This window comes from Puma concolor, chromosome C2 (assembly GCF_028749965.1).
Source record: "Puma concolor isolate L17-30 chromosome C2, mPumCon1.1.hap2, whole genome shotgun sequence".
Classification (NCBI taxonomy): Eukaryota; Metazoa; Chordata; class Mammalia; order Carnivora; family Felidae; genus Puma; species Puma concolor.
Genome location: NC_141675.1, coordinates 137575071 through 137593118, shown reverse-complemented (window position 1 = coordinate 137593118; position 18048 = coordinate 137575071). Strand labels below are relative to the sequence as shown.

At 33.2% G+C, this 18048-nt stretch overlaps 1 protein-coding gene across 2 annotated transcripts in view; it reads right to left on the bottom strand.

Moving 5' to 3' along the window:
* Positions 1–18048, bottom strand: part of NCAM2 (neural cell adhesion molecule 2) — a 526095-nt gene that overhangs the window by 112819 nt on the left and 395228 nt on the right. For both annotated transcript variants that reach the window (XM_086675772.1, XM_086675773.1), the window contains exon 10: positions 1499–1686. In XM_086675772.1, coding sequence (XP_086531898.1) covers positions 1499–1686 — 188 coding nt within the window. The remainder of the gene's footprint in view (positions 1–1498; positions 1687–18048) is intronic.

Here is an 18048-nt window from a genome sequence, read left to right as displayed (position 1 = left end):
CATCTGCAAACAAGGACAGGGATTTCATAAACAAACAAACAAACAAACAACCTGGCACCTTGTTCCTGGACTTCTAGCCTACAGAAATGTGGATGTGGGGAAGGGTTTCTTTGTTGAAACTACCCAATCTGGTATTCATTATAGCAGCCCAAACACAGTAACACAGTACCCCAAACTAAGATTAAATCTAACCTTGGTTTTTAACTATGGTTAAATACCTACATTTTAGGTTAAATCTACCCAAATGTCTTTGTGAACTTGACCTCTGTGTCAATTCACCAATAGCTAGTTCTTCTAATAAAGTTACAAAGGAACCAATTTAAACCGAAATGGATTTAGACAGAGTAGCTTATTAGTCAGCTATCCAAATAATTGGGGAAGTAATGGTTAAATCCTTCTATCAACCAAACATTTCACTAAGTCCAGTTACCAGGTAGACGACTTAACAAGGCACCAATGAGAGCACCCTGAAGTTCATTCAGTCTGGATATCAGATGTTATTTTAAACCATGCGTCTTTAAAATTTATGTAAACTGAACTACAGGGAAAAAATATAGTGTCCTTTCAGCTAAATAAGGCTGGTGGGGAAGATTCCTAATTATATTGAAAGAATGATAAACTGGAAGGGTCCCTGATTATCATAGAAACACAAACTTTGGGAATTGATACAGACACATAATCAGCAATTACTAAATAAGACGTAGTGTACTCAAACAGAATTTAAAGCCCAGGCACTAGGCAGTATAAAAACAATGATATACAATCTTAATTTAAAATGAAAGGCGCCTCTGTGGCTCAGTTGGTTAAGCGTCCAACTCTCTATTTTGGCTCAGGTCATGATCTCACGGTTCGTAAGTTTGAGTCCCGCCTTGGGCTCTGTGCTGACAGTGCAGAGCCTGCTTAGGATTCTCTCTCCCTCTCCCTCTACCCCTACCCCTGCTCTCTCTCTCTCTCTCAATAAATAAACTTAACAAAATAAAATATGTATACATGTAAAATACATATACAAAAGAAAATGAAAGGAGGCAGTGAACAAGCAAATCTGGTTTATTTAGAAACTTGTAAGTATGTAACAGCAAGAAGTAACATATGCCAGTCCTAGAAACAAAGCATAACCTCAAAAACAATGGCTACAATCAACATTGAAACTGAACTTTTGGCCCTCAATAACTGATGAATTACTCATTCCCTCACTCTATTTTTTCCTGATATAACTGACTTTTTCCAAATATTACTTCATGAAAAATAATGGCTTTTGTTATACACTCATAATCCTACATAAGTAAATTATGAGAAATTAATCATTAATGGGCCATGATCCAAATGCATAAAATTTCCTTTTTAAGTAAAAGCACATGAAAAATATACAATAAGATTTGTATGTGTATATGTATTATATGAAATATATAAGTGTATTTATATCAAAGTATTTAAAAATATAACATAGTAGTTAACTGCTAAAATAATACAACTTATTCACATGTACATAAAGACTTACCTCTAATATCATCTTTCTCCCTGCACTATATGTCTTTAAATTAGTGGTGTTTTTAGCTGGCAAGACTAATTTCTCTCTTCTCCAAAGGACTGATGCTGGTGGATTAGATTTCACATCACAGCTTATATTGATCGGGTTTCCTTCCCAAGAGTAATAAATTGTTTGGTTTGATATAAACTTGGGAGCATCTGTAAAGCAAAATAACGTAACATTTATAGACCTTTTCTTTTAGGTAAATAATCAATTAGTGTTAACAACAGTAATTATTACTCAACTACACAAAAAAAAGCCACATCAATTCTAATTTCATATATTTAGTGTGTGACAGCAGAACTCATGAAAATATGTTGTTTGCTCTTTCATCAAATAATTTTAAAATTAATATAAAAATATTCAAAGTTTGTCAATTATTAAAACATGAAACATTAGTGTACAAAATTTGCTTTTAATAATCTGAGAAAAAATTATCTATCCAGTTAATTAATAGCTATGTACGTATATGAAATCTGTTTCTACAACAAACTTCATTATAAAGTGAGAGTTTAGGATAATGGAATCAGTGGTCATGTGTCATTTTTAAATCTTGTCTTATTCATATAATTTCTTTTATAAGATATTTTGAAGCATATATAAAATCTAAATTGAAATGTCAATATCACAATTAAGAGACTTTTTTTTCTGAAAAATAATTTCCAGTTTTAATTAAACCATAGATGATTTAATTTAATTGACAAAGTTGATTTGAAAATTAATCAGTGCCTCTGAGGGTCTGTCAAAACTGAGGCCCCTACAATCAGACCTCTGTAAAAACAGTTAAGAGAAAATAGACAATATTATTATATTGTTTTATCAAAATAACCTAATTGTGAAGACACACAAGCGTGGTTTTTAGCCTTGCCCCATGCCAATCATAACCTCTTCAAGTTTCAGTATCTTGACTGTATAATTATTTGAGAGAATTCATTTTTAAATTTTTTACTAAATATCATAATCCTAAATTAAGTGGTAGCTAAAATGTTGCTGGTAGAAAATGTTGATTGTTATTGTTATTAATTATTTAGAACTTAGTATCATTTCACAAACTATCGATTTCAGGTTTGTTTTGTTTTACTACCTGTAATTACTTAAAAATGAGCTACACCAATTTTGTTATATCAATAGATTATATATCTGATATATAAGAATTATAATTTATAGTACAAATGCACAAGTAATTTTAAAATCCTTGTCCTTTATTTGTTTTAGTGTATGTTTTTAACGCCAATCTCACAGATTTGAATATTATCATAATAATATAATAATAATATTATATTAATTATATATTATATATTAATTATATATTATATTATATATTAATTATATATTATACATATTATAATTATATATGTAATTATAATATATAATTATATATATTAATTATATATATTAATTACATATTATATTATATTATATTATATTATATTATAATAATAATATTTTAACCAGAGGCCATTCATTAGATATCCATTCAACCCAGGAACAAAATTATATTATTCAGTGCTAGCAACGTGTTGGTGATGTGGACTCTATCATATGTTATTGAGGTAAATACAATTTGAACAACCCTTCAGGAAGATAAAGAGCCTTAAAAACCTTTATAATTTTGATTCTGCAATCTGGTCTTATGTTTCTCTCCAGAGAAAATAAATAGAAATATCCAAAGTTTATATAAAGGACTTTTAATGCATTATTATCTTAACAAAAACTCAAAACAACTTAATGTCCCTCAAAAGAGAATTGTCTAAAGTAGTAACACATCTTGGCCCTTAGGTGTGCTTAAATATCACACAGACACCTCTACCTATGGTTATCCTCAGCTTGCAGGGTGCCCGTCCTTCCCATCTGACTGTCTTCAAAACTGACCCCACACTTCCTCTACGCAGCCTGTCCACAACCTTCAGTTGGGGGTGGGCTTCTGTACTTGGTGCTCCCACAGACTCTATGTTTTCCCTCAGCATGGTCACAGGCATTGGCCGGATCCATGTCATTGTATTTTCACTAAATGCTCTGACTCATAAAAGTTAAGATATGTCTTGCTCACAATTATATACCTGATAGCTTACACAGTGTAAGGTGCTTACTCAGTTCTCAAAAACCGTACATCAAGTTTACTTGAAATTAATCAGCCAACTAATTTTCAATTCAACAGCTTAGTTAAATTGAACGGAAGGTATTTTCAAGGAGAAAAGAAAAAAAGAAAAAAAAAAGAAAAAAAAAAGACCTTTTTCGAGGCGTGGAAAGACGAAGTGAAAAATCTAGGAACGTATAACTAATTAGGGGTACAACTGTGAGAGAAGCCAAACTTCCTGATGTTCAGAGTGAAAAGCTAAGGTTCTATAGATATACAGCTCTATCTGTAAAACATTTTATTACTCTTCATAAATATGAAATATAATCTCTTTAACATTATAATATTCTAAGGAAAGGTTTATGGATAATTTACTTGCATATAAGTATAGCCCAATATGAAAATCATACATGCTAATGGAACTATTAATAGACGGCTGACTCACAGTCTACTCTGTCCATGATGCGGCATCTGTATAAATATGTATTATATTATTATAATTTGACCATAAACTTAGGGCAAGATTTGATTTTCTCCAAAAGCAAGCAATTGCTACTAATTGTCTGCCTGATGATCTCAGTAGGAATTTAATTTGGAATCACTGATGTTGAATGCAAACATGCTACAGGCAATACATGCTATCCTGAAAGGCACATTAAAAAATGTATTTGTGGTGTGAGGCAAGAAAATATTGATAACTTCCATCTACAATAAAACATAAAGAAAATTCCCATACATTACATGCTTTGTAGACTCAAAACACTACCAGTGCAGCAATATGCACTAGCACAAGATTGGCACGTTAATAAAACCGAAAATTGGTGTTGGGTCACTGTTTGAAGGAAGATATGATTCTGGCACAGGCAACATGAGAAAGCTTCAGGCTAAAAACAAACAGCCACATTTCATGTTGATAATCAAAAGGAGTAATTTTCAGAGAATTGGCCTTTTTAAAGAGTAGGCCTTTCACATCCTGAAAGACTTCAAGTATTGTGCCGAACAAATAAACTTTGGCAGTTAAGAAAACAGCAGGCGGAAGGAGGAGGAGAGAGGAATACGGCATCCATAAACCATAAAGAAATGGAAACATCTCTCAGGGCGTTATATGTCCCCCAAATCCTAGTGAAGCCCAAAATAAAATATTCTACAAAATTCAATGAAAAGAAATAACTTTATGGGAAAAACACATTTTTTATCTCAGCAGAGTAGTGAAAAAAATCAGAGAAACGTGAATACTGACACGATAAAATATGTCATTCGCCGGATGAAAAAGTAGCAGTGTCCCTTCAGAAAGCTTCAGGTAACAATGAGAACCGAGGAAAGTGGCAAAAATGCCCTCCTCGACAAAACTTTTGTCAGGTTTCTATAACCCTTTAAAAAAAAAAAAATGTTTATGTATGTATGTATGTATTTATTTATTTTTATGTTTTATATGTAATTTATTGTCAAGTTAGCTAACATACAGTGTCTACAGTGTGCTCTTGGTTTTAGGGGTAGATTGCCATGGTTCATCATCACTTACCTACAACACCCAGTGCTCATCTCAACAAGTGCCCTCCTCAATGCCCATCACCCATTCCTCCCTCTCCCCAGCTCCCCCAAGCAAACCTCAGTTTGTTCTCTGTATTTAGGAGTTTCTTACGGTTTGCCTCCCTCGATTTGAAACTATTTTTTCCCCTTCTCTTCCCCCATGGTCTTCTGTTAAGTTTCTCAAGTTCCACAGATGAGTGAACACATATGATATCAGTCTTTCTCTATTTCTGAGAGAGAGAGAGAGAGAGAGAGAGAGAGAGAGAGAACGTGTGCACAAGCAGTGGTGGGGGGCAGAGAAAGAGGGGAACAGAGGATCAGAAGCAGACTCTGACAGCAAAGAGGCTGACAGCAGAGAGTCCGAGAGTTCATGACCTGAGCCAAAGTCGGATGTTTAACCGAGTCAACCAGGTGCCCCTCTATAAGCCTTTTTATAAGGACTAGGGTTTATCCTCAGGACCTTCCCTGATCGGCTCCGCTCTTCAGTAAAGAATCCTGAGCCAGTTTAGTGGAAATCTTTCTATCTTGGATATTTCAGTATCTTTGAAATCTGGTCAAGTTCCTTATTACCCACCCTTAATGCCCATATATGTGGCTTACTTCTATAAGAATTTTGTGGGGTTAGTTTAGCAAGAATCACATTGTAGTTGAAATGTAATCAAGTTTCTCTTAGTAATTTTCCATCCACTGACTTCCCTCATTCTGTTCAATGACTGTAAGTCTCCACCTACTTTTGTTGTCTTTGGAATTTAGTTCAATCTCTCTCCCCTATTGCAACAGTCGTGACCCCTATTGCGATCAATTTAAATACAAGTCTACCTTAACATTTTTAAGTGCCAACATAATTTCTCTCTGACAAAAGGTAGAGTACATTCCCCAAAAAAGGCAATTAAAGGAAAACTTGTTTCCTTTTGTTTAAGAAGAAAGAGAAAAGCAAAGAAAGACATGAAAGAAACATGGCGGTGTTAGAATCTATTGGATTATTTTCTATAATTTTGAATGAAACAGTTATGAACAATCAATCACACAATAAAGAAATTCACCCCAACCAGACTTTCACGCAGGGAGACAGGGAAGATTTACATCCAACTGTTTGTGTATTCACCAAGTTCTCCTTACACAAATAAGTGATCTTTGTGTTTATTGTATTTACCTATGAACAAAGTTAAACTTGTAATACTTTCGTGCACATGGTCATTTTAAGTTATGCAGAACTGGGACAGATATCATAGCATCAAATATCTGAAAAAGGAACCAGAGAGTCCTCTACAAATCTTTGTTCTACATACAAGAAATTTGACTCTTGGATATTTGGGAAGGTGGTGGCAGAGACAACCCCTAATCTTTTGCTCATTATGATCAGGTTATGAAACCACAACACTATGCCAGTTATTCTATTAATAACTAAGTACATTCTCAGAGAGTGGTTTTAATAGATCATTAATAGTGAAATTAGTGTTTGAAGTGATTATACCAAGTAATCAAGAAGTATTTTACTAGTCCTGTATGCTGCATTTAAGCAATAAAGGAAACATGTAATAGAATTTGGAAAAAAAATTGATGGAAACAAATGCACATTGGTACACTCATTTCAGGGTGATGTCAATAAAATGAGATAATTAACATCATAACCACTTTGCCAATTTCTCTGCTGAGGTATGAGGAGCTAAGATGTAAGATGAAATGTATTCTGGGGCATGTCGATTATTTTCTGCACTCAGGGTTTTATGGCTAGAATCACATTTTGGCAACATACCCTTGAATAGATAGTGCTTCGATGAAAATTCAGGAGTTAGTTAACCTTACATTGAGAATTGAAATAACAAAAAAGAGTGGTGAGAGAGAGAAGGAGAGAGAATGAAAGAGGGCAGGAGGAAAGAGGAGAAAAAGAAGGAAAATAAAATTAAAAAGGACAAGAAGACAATAAAGTGTATTATGTTTTGTTGTAGAATTTATATTTCACAAATAGCTCCTGATTTCATCCAGTGCTCTCTTCTGTGTATTGGGGATCAAAGGCTGAACATGACAGATAAGATCCCCACCTTCTTGAAGTTTTTATGTTCTCTCAAGTTTATTTTATAATTTGGGGTAACTTGAACCAACTCACTGATACACTTACATCAAGTTCAGCATCAAAACACAAAAAAACTAAAATAGTAAACTATGAATTTATTTAAAACTGTAAACAGAGAGAAAAGTAAACCCATTCTTTCAATATCACAAAGTCAAAGATAATGCTCTAAACTTCAGTTGGAAAATATGAGTATACCTTTTATTCTTAATGAATAAGATATGTCAAACTATTGTATATAATTTGATTGGTTGGGGTGTCTGGGTGGTTTGGTCGTTTAAGCATCTGACTCTTGATTTCAGTGCAGGTCATGATCTCAGTTCATGAGATACAGCCCTGAATTGGGCTCTGTGCTATCATCACAGATTCTGCCTGGGATTCAATCTCTCTCTCTCTCTCTCTTTCTCTGCCCCTCCCTGTTCACGTTCTCTCTTCTTTCTCAAAATAAATAGACATTAAAAAATAAAATAAGGGGTTCCTGGGTGGCTCAATCAGTTAGATGTCCAACTTCAGCCCAACTCATGATCTCACAGATCCTGAGATCAAACCCCATGTCGGGCTCTGTGCTGACAGCTCAGAGCCTGAAACCTGCTTCAGATTCCATGTCTCCCTCTCTCTCTGTTCCTCCCCACTCACACTCTGTCTCTTTCTCTCAAAAATGAACATAAAAAAATTTTAAAACAATAAAAAATAAAAAATAAAATAAAATTTGATTACTGCTTATATACAAGATTGGTATTTAAAAGGCAATCTCTTGAGATGCCTGGGTGGCTCAGTCGCTTAAGCGTCTGACTTCGGCTTAAGTCATGATCTCACAGTTCTTGAGTCCGAGCCCTGCATTGGGCTCTGTGCTGACAGCTCAGAGCCCGGAGTCAGCTTTGATTCTGTGTCTCCCTCTCTCTGTCCCTCCCCCACTCACGCTCCATCTGAGACTCTCTCTGTCTCTCTCTCTCTCTCAAAAATAAACATTAAAAAATTTATTTAAAAAATAAAAATGAATAAATAAAAGGTAATCTCAAAATTTATTGTCTAGCCCTTTTGTGGTTAAGAAATTATGAATATGCTAACCACAGCACTTTTGCTCTTGATCCATGACAAGTGAAGTAAGTCTTGCATTAAGAATAAAATTGCTAAGGGGCGCCTGAGTGGCTCAGTCGGTTAAGCGTCCGACTTCAGCTCAGGTCACGATCTCGCGGGTGAGTTCGAGCCTCGTGTCGGGCTCTGGGCTGACCGCTCAGAGCCTGGAGCCTGTTTCGGATTCTGTGTCTCCCTCTCTCTCTGCCCCTCCCCCATTCATGCTCTGTCTCTCTCTGTCTCAAAAATAAATAAACGTTACAAAAAAAAATTAAAAAAAAGAATAAAATTGCTAAAATAAACAGAAGGTATTATTCAAGATCTCAATAAATAATAAATTTAATCCCCAAATTAGCATATTTACTAATGCCTTAAAATATAATAATTACTTCTTTTTGAAGTAGGCTTCATACCCAGCATGGAGCCCAACACGGGGCTTGACCCTACAACCCTGAGATTAAGACCTTAGCTACAATCAAGAGTCAGATGCTTCACCAACTGAGCCACCCAGGGTCCCCCTCAAAATTGCTTTTTAAAACACTTCTTAAATTATATTTTTTTATTTAGAAATGTATTTACTATGTAACTTTTACATCAGGAAAATTCATAGGAATATCCCAAGTTGATCTCAATATTCAACTTCTTATTAAGACATTTATGAAGAAATTAGGTTGTTACCACTTTTCAAAACATTAAGAGTTGAAAATTTGTTATGTTGCTTCCATCTTTGTTGGATGTCCATGTATGTTTTCTTGAGTACATATTACCTCTTATAGAATAATATTCTATCTAGAATATAATGAAAACTAAGGGGGTTTTGTTACTAAAAATATCATTCATAGCATAGAGCAAAAAAAATAACTAAACTAAACATAATTGTAAAAATATCCTCCATACTCTAAAAGTAGCAAACATAAACACTGGTATCTTTCTGTACCTCTCTCAACAGTGAAACTAAATTTGATTCTTTTTTAAAGTTAAGTGAACTTACTAGCCTTTATGTGTGTGTATGTGTGTGTGCTCACACGTATGTATTTCTTCTAGTGTGACACATATATGCATCATTTCAAGGGAATTTCAAGCCATCTGTTTATCTGTTGAGAGATATTAATTATATGGAGTTGAATCATAAGCAGTTTCATTTTCATATTTTAAAAATTTAAGTTTCTGCACTTGAGGTAATATGCTTGAGAGTTAAAAAAAAACTATTATATTTTTTCTTGTGTTATCAAAAGGGCAAAATTCATTTTCAGTTTCCTCAGTATTGTGGCATCATATATTATACTTTATCTTTTAAACAGTTACACTTCTACAATAACTTAAAAATTAAGTACACTCTATAAACTACTATAAATAATTAACATTTTATTTACGCTTTAGTTGTATTTGGTTTGATATTTTAGCTAATATTTATCTATTCTTCTATTTATTCCACCATCCATTCTAAACCCTGCCATCATAGGGTGCCTTGCCAAACAAAATATTACAGTCCTTTAATCACTGAATTGATTGCCCATCTCTAGTCAAAATAATTTGTGTCCATTGACACTAAGCTAACCGTCATCGAATATGGATACACCTGTTTACATATAAAAGTTTCACCACCCTGGCTATTCATCAAATCATATTTTGAGCTTGTGGGGAAAAAAATCCGATGTCTAAGGGTTCCTCTGAAAGATTCTGAATGTACTGCTTTGGGAAGGGTAGTTGTTGCAGTAATTATCCCCAAGTATTATTGTGTGTCTATTTTATACTAATTACTGTTAAAATGAGGGGTTGGTTTCATGTCAACAGGGAATACTCTCTAGGGGATCAGGCAGATGCAAAAATATATAAGTATAATGAAGGCAATATGTATCACAATAGAAGTGGAATGGGTAAGGTTCTTGTCTGAAAGGTATCAGCACTGAGCCTAATTAGGACATGCAGGGAAGGCTCAAAGAAAACTTCCCAAAGATCATGATCCTTACTTCTAAATTTTTTGAGCATATAAAATGTGTTGAATACAGTGCTACCTGCTTCCCATGGATTGTCACAACAAGCCTGACATTAGGAATCTGGACACACACACACACACACACACACACACACACGATGAACTACCAATGGAAGCCAGAATTTTGCAGCTGCTGTTTATAAGTAAAATATTACATTAGAAATAATGTCAGGCCTGCCATTGGATTCAAGTCCCAACTATGCCAGATAGCAACGATGTCACCTTGATTTTCTGTTTATTAGTTTGGGCTTTGGGTTTTTTTAATTTTATTTCTTTTTAGAATTAATAGTTGAACTAGTTTCTTTAATCTCTAGGAGTTTATTAACACAGAAAACATGAATCTTGGACAAATTAAAAATATAGACAGAGGATTATAATATTTACCATATATAAAGAGGCATTGGACCATATAAAAGGTGAAATTTGTTTTTGGTTAAAATTATAAATTCCTCAGGATAATGTTAATTATCTCAAGTTTATAAAAGCCTCTGGTTGGTAGTTTACTATACATACATACATGTAATTTTATGTATATATATGCATGTATGCTTATAATGAAAATGAAGAATAATCCTTTTAGTAAATACCATTTTAATAAGTTAACATGTTTAAAACCAAAGGATGCATGTGAGAAAATCATGTGAGTTCCTCAGTGGCAAAAATATTGGGAAGTACATGATTTTTAGGCTCCCATGTCTTCTTCTAATTACATGATTAATAAAACTATATTTTTGCACAGACTGTGAGAAGAAAAATATGTAAAACTGGATGTAAAATGAATACAAGTCTTAACAATCAAAGAACTATGTTCTCCTATCTATCATCACACTGGAAAGATCTCTAAAGTGTAATTATTTAAATCTAATTAAATGGAAGCCGTATAGGTAAAAAGCTGAGCTAGAACATTTCAACAGTACTTACATCCATAACCTTAAGTGAATCTCTAATTTAAAGTTACCAGCATAAGAAGAAACACCAGAGTGTGTCAGGATCTGAATTTGTCATTTCCTCAAAGCGGGGATCAGGAAAAGTATGTTCCAGGCATACAAGAAGACATTAAAGAAACTTCTAAGACTGCTTTCAGACTAGTGCCAAGTTACTCCTGTTTTGATAAAATGTACTTAAAATTTTTTTTTTGCCTTACGGCTGAGACTTAGGGCTGAACATGCAGCTGGCACTCATCAATGCATTCCTAACACTGCACAACTTCCCTCCCTGATTATTTGCTTACTACAAGCTTTTCACTTTCTCCTGTCATTCCCTCTCAGGCTCTGAAGGCTTTTTTTCTGAACATGGTTTATTTGTGGTTGGTAACTGTGACCTGAGTAAAGTCTTACATTCTTGCTGAGTGCTGGTCTGAATTCCTGAAGTCAGCTTGCTCATGAGCTGGCCAAAGCTGATAACGACACACAACACACAGGTTTTGGGAGCTGAACTATAAAAATCTTTGACCTGAATTTCCACAGGTTCATGAATAATAGAAATCAGGCAGCTCACTATACAAACTCACTATGCCGTATCTGTTTTGTGAATCGAATTGAAAAGCATAATAGGGTAAGACTGACAATCAATGAAAATAAATTTGTCTTTAAAAATCATATTGATAGCATAACATGTACTGCTCTTGTAAAACAATTTTGGGATCAGAGCAAATCTGTCTTGCACATTCTCCAAATAATTTACATACTGCCATGAAATACTAACCCTTCTTGTAGTCATCATACTTTGTGGTATAAACGTTTCCATTTTTTTCTTTAATATAGATTTTAAGAACGACGGTAAAATAAAATAGGATATTCTTTAAAGTTTGACATTCATTCTTCACCAATAAATCACAGTATATAGAAATACCATTCACTTCTCTCCCACTATCTGGTTCATTGTGTGGCCTGGCCATTACTGGCTTACTAGCCAACCAGTTTCGATTTTAAGACAATGTTGGGGTGCCTGGGTAGCTCAGGCGGTTAACCATCTATCGGTTTCGGCTCAGGTCATGATCTCACAGTTTGTGGGTTCAAGACCCATGTCAAGCTCTGTGCTGACAGCATGGAACCTGTTTGAGATTCTCTCTCTCCCTCTCTCTGCCCTTTCCTTTTTTTCTCTCTCTGTCTCCCAAAATAAAAATAAAAATAATAATAATAAACTTTAAAAAAAGACAAAATTACTATTCTGATTAATCCTTTCTATAAGGTTATCCTCATACTTTTGAAATTAAAACCTTTTATGAAGATTTATAACATTTCACATCAGCTGACCTATGCCTGTCTACTTTGTCTCTATTTGAATCCACTTCAATCTTTAGACCCTCACCACCCCTGACCCTTTCCTGCATTCAGCACATTGCACTAGCTTCCCATCTGTCTGATCACTATGACATACTTCATCTTAATGTGTCCATTTCCCAAATTAAAACATAAATTCTCCCCGCAAAACCTACATAAGTTCCATGAGAGCAAGGACAATGTTACTTTTCTCACAGTTCTGTACAGCACCTGAATTTATATTTCACATCCAGCAGATATCCAGCAAGTAATAGTTAAGTCAATAAATGAAAATCCAGGTAAGTGCGGAGAAAAACTATACCAACACTTGTTTCATTTTCCCAACATTTGTTTCATTTTCCTAATATCACAGAATTTAGGACTTTAATCCAGTATTAATTCTGTGGTGATACATTGTTTTTCATGGACTCATTGCTTATTTTGTGAAGAAGCCAGCCCCTTAAATTAACTAAGAATTAACTGCACATGTTGTTTTAATATCTAAATCACCTTGACGCTTTTTTCAGTCATTGGATTTTCTCATTTGATTTATGCTGAGGGAATCTATCAAGGGAATAAAAACTAATATATCCTTTGGCACTTTTAGAGGATAATTCAATTAATAATTTTATAGATCCAGCTCTCCTGAATGTTCACTCACAGGCAGAATCAGCTATGGCAATTAACTGGATTCAGTCCATGTATCATGGGAATTCTAGTGGCTACATGGAATACTAAATTAGATGTGCGTTTATTACCAATTAACCCTAGTGTTGGATGTGCATTTTCTGTACCAAATTTGAACCAAGTTATGCATAAATCTCAGCATATTTTATGACTCTAGAGTCATAAGTGTCATATTAAGATAATGCTTATGTATGACTTCTTAGCACACATTGGGTTTCTCTTTAATTTGACTGCTATTAGTGATATAATTATTACTGATAATAATATAAGCTTGATTAGGAGTACCGTGAATTATTCTTCTTTCTCTTGTCTTAATATTTTTCCATAAATTGTATGTGCATATATATATAGACAATATATATATAGTCTATATATAATATATATATATATATATAGTCTATATATAATATATAATATATTTTTATCTGAATATAAATGCATTTACAAAATAAAGGTATTTTACTACCTCTGGCTATTTCTCCTCTATTTATGCTTTATATAATTGAATTTTCCATAAAGCTACAGTATTTTAAAGACTACATTATTATTATGCACAATTCTACATAGAAATTTAGGAAACGAAGCTTAAGTGAATCTCTTTCATAAAAACTACTAAGTTGTCAAAAGAAGAATAATCGGTCATACGGATATAACAGTGTTAAAGTTGTTCTATAAATAACAAAAACTCTCAGTATTATTACCATAATACAATAATAATAATAATAATAGCAACATTTGAAATAATGATGATGAGGGGGTGCCTATGTGACTCAGTCAGTTAAGCGTCACAGTCTTGATTTCAGCTCAGGTCACGATCTCACAGATTTGTGCATCAAACCCAGGGTCGGGCTCTCTGCTGATGGTGTGGAGCCTGCTTGCGATTCACTCCCTCTCCCTCTCTCTCTGCCTCTTCCCCACTTGCTCTCTCTCTTTCTCAATAAATAAATTTAAAAAAAAAGAAAAAGAAATAATGATGATGATAATAGTTAATGTGGTGTTTATCATCTATCAATCAGTGTTTAGGCGTGTTATGTAATGAACAAATTTAATTGCAATTACATTACATTGGTACTATTTATCAATATTTTACCTTTATATTCATTACCTCTTAATTGAAAGGCTGAAATATAGGTAATTATGTAAACCTTTTCTACCTTCCTTTAAATGTCTTCAATAAAAATTGGTATCAAATTGTTACATATTTTTAACTTTCAAACAACCACAGTATTATTTAGTTGGACTTAGATCACAATTTCATTCTGCTTAACTACCATTTATGTTAACATATATTTTATATTTTTAATGTGCATTTGATTAGAATACTTTTTAATTTAAAGAGGTGATAAACTACCATCAAAATTTAATTAATTATACATAATATAGAAAAATATTTTCAGCCAAATTGAATAAAAGCAATTTGAGTTATGATTAGAAATGAATCATATGTGATATATTTTCAGAGCACTGCATCATGGTAAACAAAATAAAAAAATTATACAGCTTCTCCTACAATAAAATTGACATGGATCTCCATCTTTAGTATTTTTTTTCAGCTAAAAAATGTGCATTCCTTAATTGTGTTTACCCAAGGTCAATATGCCCCCTAGCATATGATAAGCATTAAATAAATATAAAATTAATGAACGGATATGGCAATAATTATCAAATAGCTGGTACTATACTATTATGCACAAAATTTGTATTACAAATAATCAACAGTTTTATAACATTACAAATAATCAACAGTTTTATAACATTACAAATAATCAACAGTTTTATAATATTAATGGATTTAAGAAGTAGAGAAATTAAATGAAAATAACGTTGAAATAAGAACACATTCTAAACCATAGTATAAATAAAAAATACCCATAGCAAAGATTTAATTAATTAAGCATTTTTTGTTTACCTTTTATGTTTATTTTAAAACATTTTATTGTAAATCTTATTAAATAGGTAACCAAGTTGCTTCTCAGTCGCCTACAATTTTTATTCAGCCAAGTGAATAAATTAGTGAAAGTGCTTTTGATTTTGCTTTTCCAAAATAAAACACTAAATTTACAGGAAAAGTTAAGATTTAAGGATATCTACTACATATAAATATAATTTTGGGATTTCCCAGAGAGTTTTTGGAAAATCATAAATATGTGTTTTCTTTTCTTTTCTTTATTTCTTTTTCCCCCCACTTTAGAAAAAGGGATATTAGAAATAATTGGCTTTGGTTTTGTGCATATTACATTATAGTGGAAACATTTCTACTCATTCTAGGAAATAATATTTCACTGTGCAAAACCAAACAATTTGAAATAAAATTTAAAAATAAATATGTACATATTCAAGTGAAATTATTATCTTGGTTTATGAGCCTGTGATCTGGAATTTTATATATCTAATTTTTATTATTGTATAAAAATGTAAAATAACAATCTTTCCAAAAAATAATTAAAATGAGCAATCACAATGTGAAATGCTGCTCAAGGCAAGAAAAATGGTTAAATCAATTGTTAGCATTGATGACTCATGACTACTAGGAGCAAAAATTAATCACATTGAAGTTTGAGAAAATCACAGAAAAAAATAAAAGTATCTCAAAATAGAATACCTTTTATGGTATTAGGCTGACTACATTGGTAATTGTTCTTATAATCTTAGAAGACTTTTTATCAAGCCCAAGATAAATCAAAGATTTCCTAAACAAACAGGATAATCACTGAATTACTTGTATCTAACAAGTAATATTTGAAATCCTGCTACAGAGGAAGCATTTTAAGATACCAAGAGTGCTAAAAATATTTTAAAGAGTGAATTGCTCTTAACAAGCATCAGAGGGGCAGAAACAGTTTTTCTTATCAGCAATATGAGAGCACACAGGACATTTCACTCTGGATGACCCAAAACATATGAAATAAAGTGATCTATGTGAGTAAATATAGTAAGTCAAGTGAGTCACATAGGTTTTTGAAATGGTATGGATGCAGAACCAGTATAATCTGGTCCTTTCTTTCTAGATCTTTAAAATATTGTGATGATACTACAGTTCTTTAAAATATTGTGATGATATTACATTTCTAATGTATGTAATGTATATACATACATTAGATGTATGTATATACCCATGTATATACCCAATATGACCCATATAAGTAGATCCCATCTTCCTAAATATATTGCAATATTTGTATATCCCTTCAATCATTTTGCATTTGAAAAGCACTAATAATACACTATTTCTAATGTTATACAATAAATATCATTAACCTGAGTGATTATTATAAGGGTTGTTAAATGAAGATACAAAAATACCACTTACTTCTTTAACATCTTTAAAAAATTTATTGAAAATTATGTTGTTTTTTCTTATTCAATATGTGATGACACAAGCAAGTTTGAAGCAAATGAGAGAAAAATGTAAATAAACCTGTAATCAGGATTCACAAACCCAATTATTACTTTAAAATTATCTTGTACTCATGGGCATGTACTTATGATATAGCTTATTTTATTTAGCAAATATTTGCTCCCAAAGCCCTCTCAATAGGAGTGCATTACCATCCTGGAGTGATGATAGGCTTAGCCACATGACTTTTTGGATGTGACATGAGCTAGCACTTGAAATCAAGCTCCCATTATGGGGTTTGTTCTCTTGTGCCTCTGCCATCACCATGAGGTGGCTTCATCCCTGTAAGGGGTCACCTCTTCTGCCTGGTGACAAGTGTTACTGGACCCACAGCATGGAGTTAAGGATTGCTGCTTGACACAAGGCTCCCTACTGAAAGCCTGCCTATGTCAGCTGATTGCAGTTGAGCATGAGAACTATTATTATATAGCGCTGCTGAGCTCTGGAATGTTTATTATGTATGATTATGGTGGCGTTAGCTGCTGATGTATCTCACTGCACTGCTCTATTTAGTTCTCATTGACTCTTTTCACTGTTTCTCATGTTATATATTTTGCTACTTTGTTTTCTTTATTATCTGTTTTCCCTTCTAGAATGTAAAGTTCACAAAGTCATTTTTGCTCGCTCTATACCCAACACCTGGAAGAGTGCTTGGTTTGTAGGACATGCTTGATAAATACTGTTGAGTGAAAATAGATGTAATTAAGATCCTAACCTCAGTATGCTTCAATTCGTAAAATAATGAATTTAGATCCATTTCTTCCTCTTCACAAATCAGGAAACTGAAGTTTGGATAATTTAAATAACCAATGTCTTAGGATTAGTTCCAGCAGGTTCATTAAAATTTAAGGACAGCCGCTAATACTATGACATTCAAATATTGTTTTAGTAAAGCCCAATATATTATAAAACTACTATCTAGCTTAAATCATCACAAACAAAAGCTGGCTTAAGTCAGTAGATAGGTATCAACAATACATGGATAATATTAGGAAAAACTTGTCCTTGCCACTGCTCCACCGAAATTAAATAATAGAATTCCAAGGATTAAAGGATTTAATGATCACAGAGTTCTGGCTGGTTGGATTTGAGTTGTTTTACCCACCTTTCTCAAGAATCAATATCATAAGTTTTGGTGGCCATGCTATTATGGACTAAGGTATAAAGTAATAAATCCAACAAGGTAAATCTCCATCCTAGGGAAGAGGAGGAAAGTGGAGAAGCATTGTTATGAACTGAATGTTTGTGCTCTCCCCAATTCAAATGTTGCAACTCTGCTCCCCAATATAATGGTATTAGGAAGTGTGGCTTCAGGGAGATGATGAGGAGTAGATGAGGTCATAAGAGTGGAGTTCTCACAATGCGATCAGTACCCTGTAAGAGTCAGAAGAGAGCATTGTTCCTGGGCTCTGTTCTCCATCCTATGG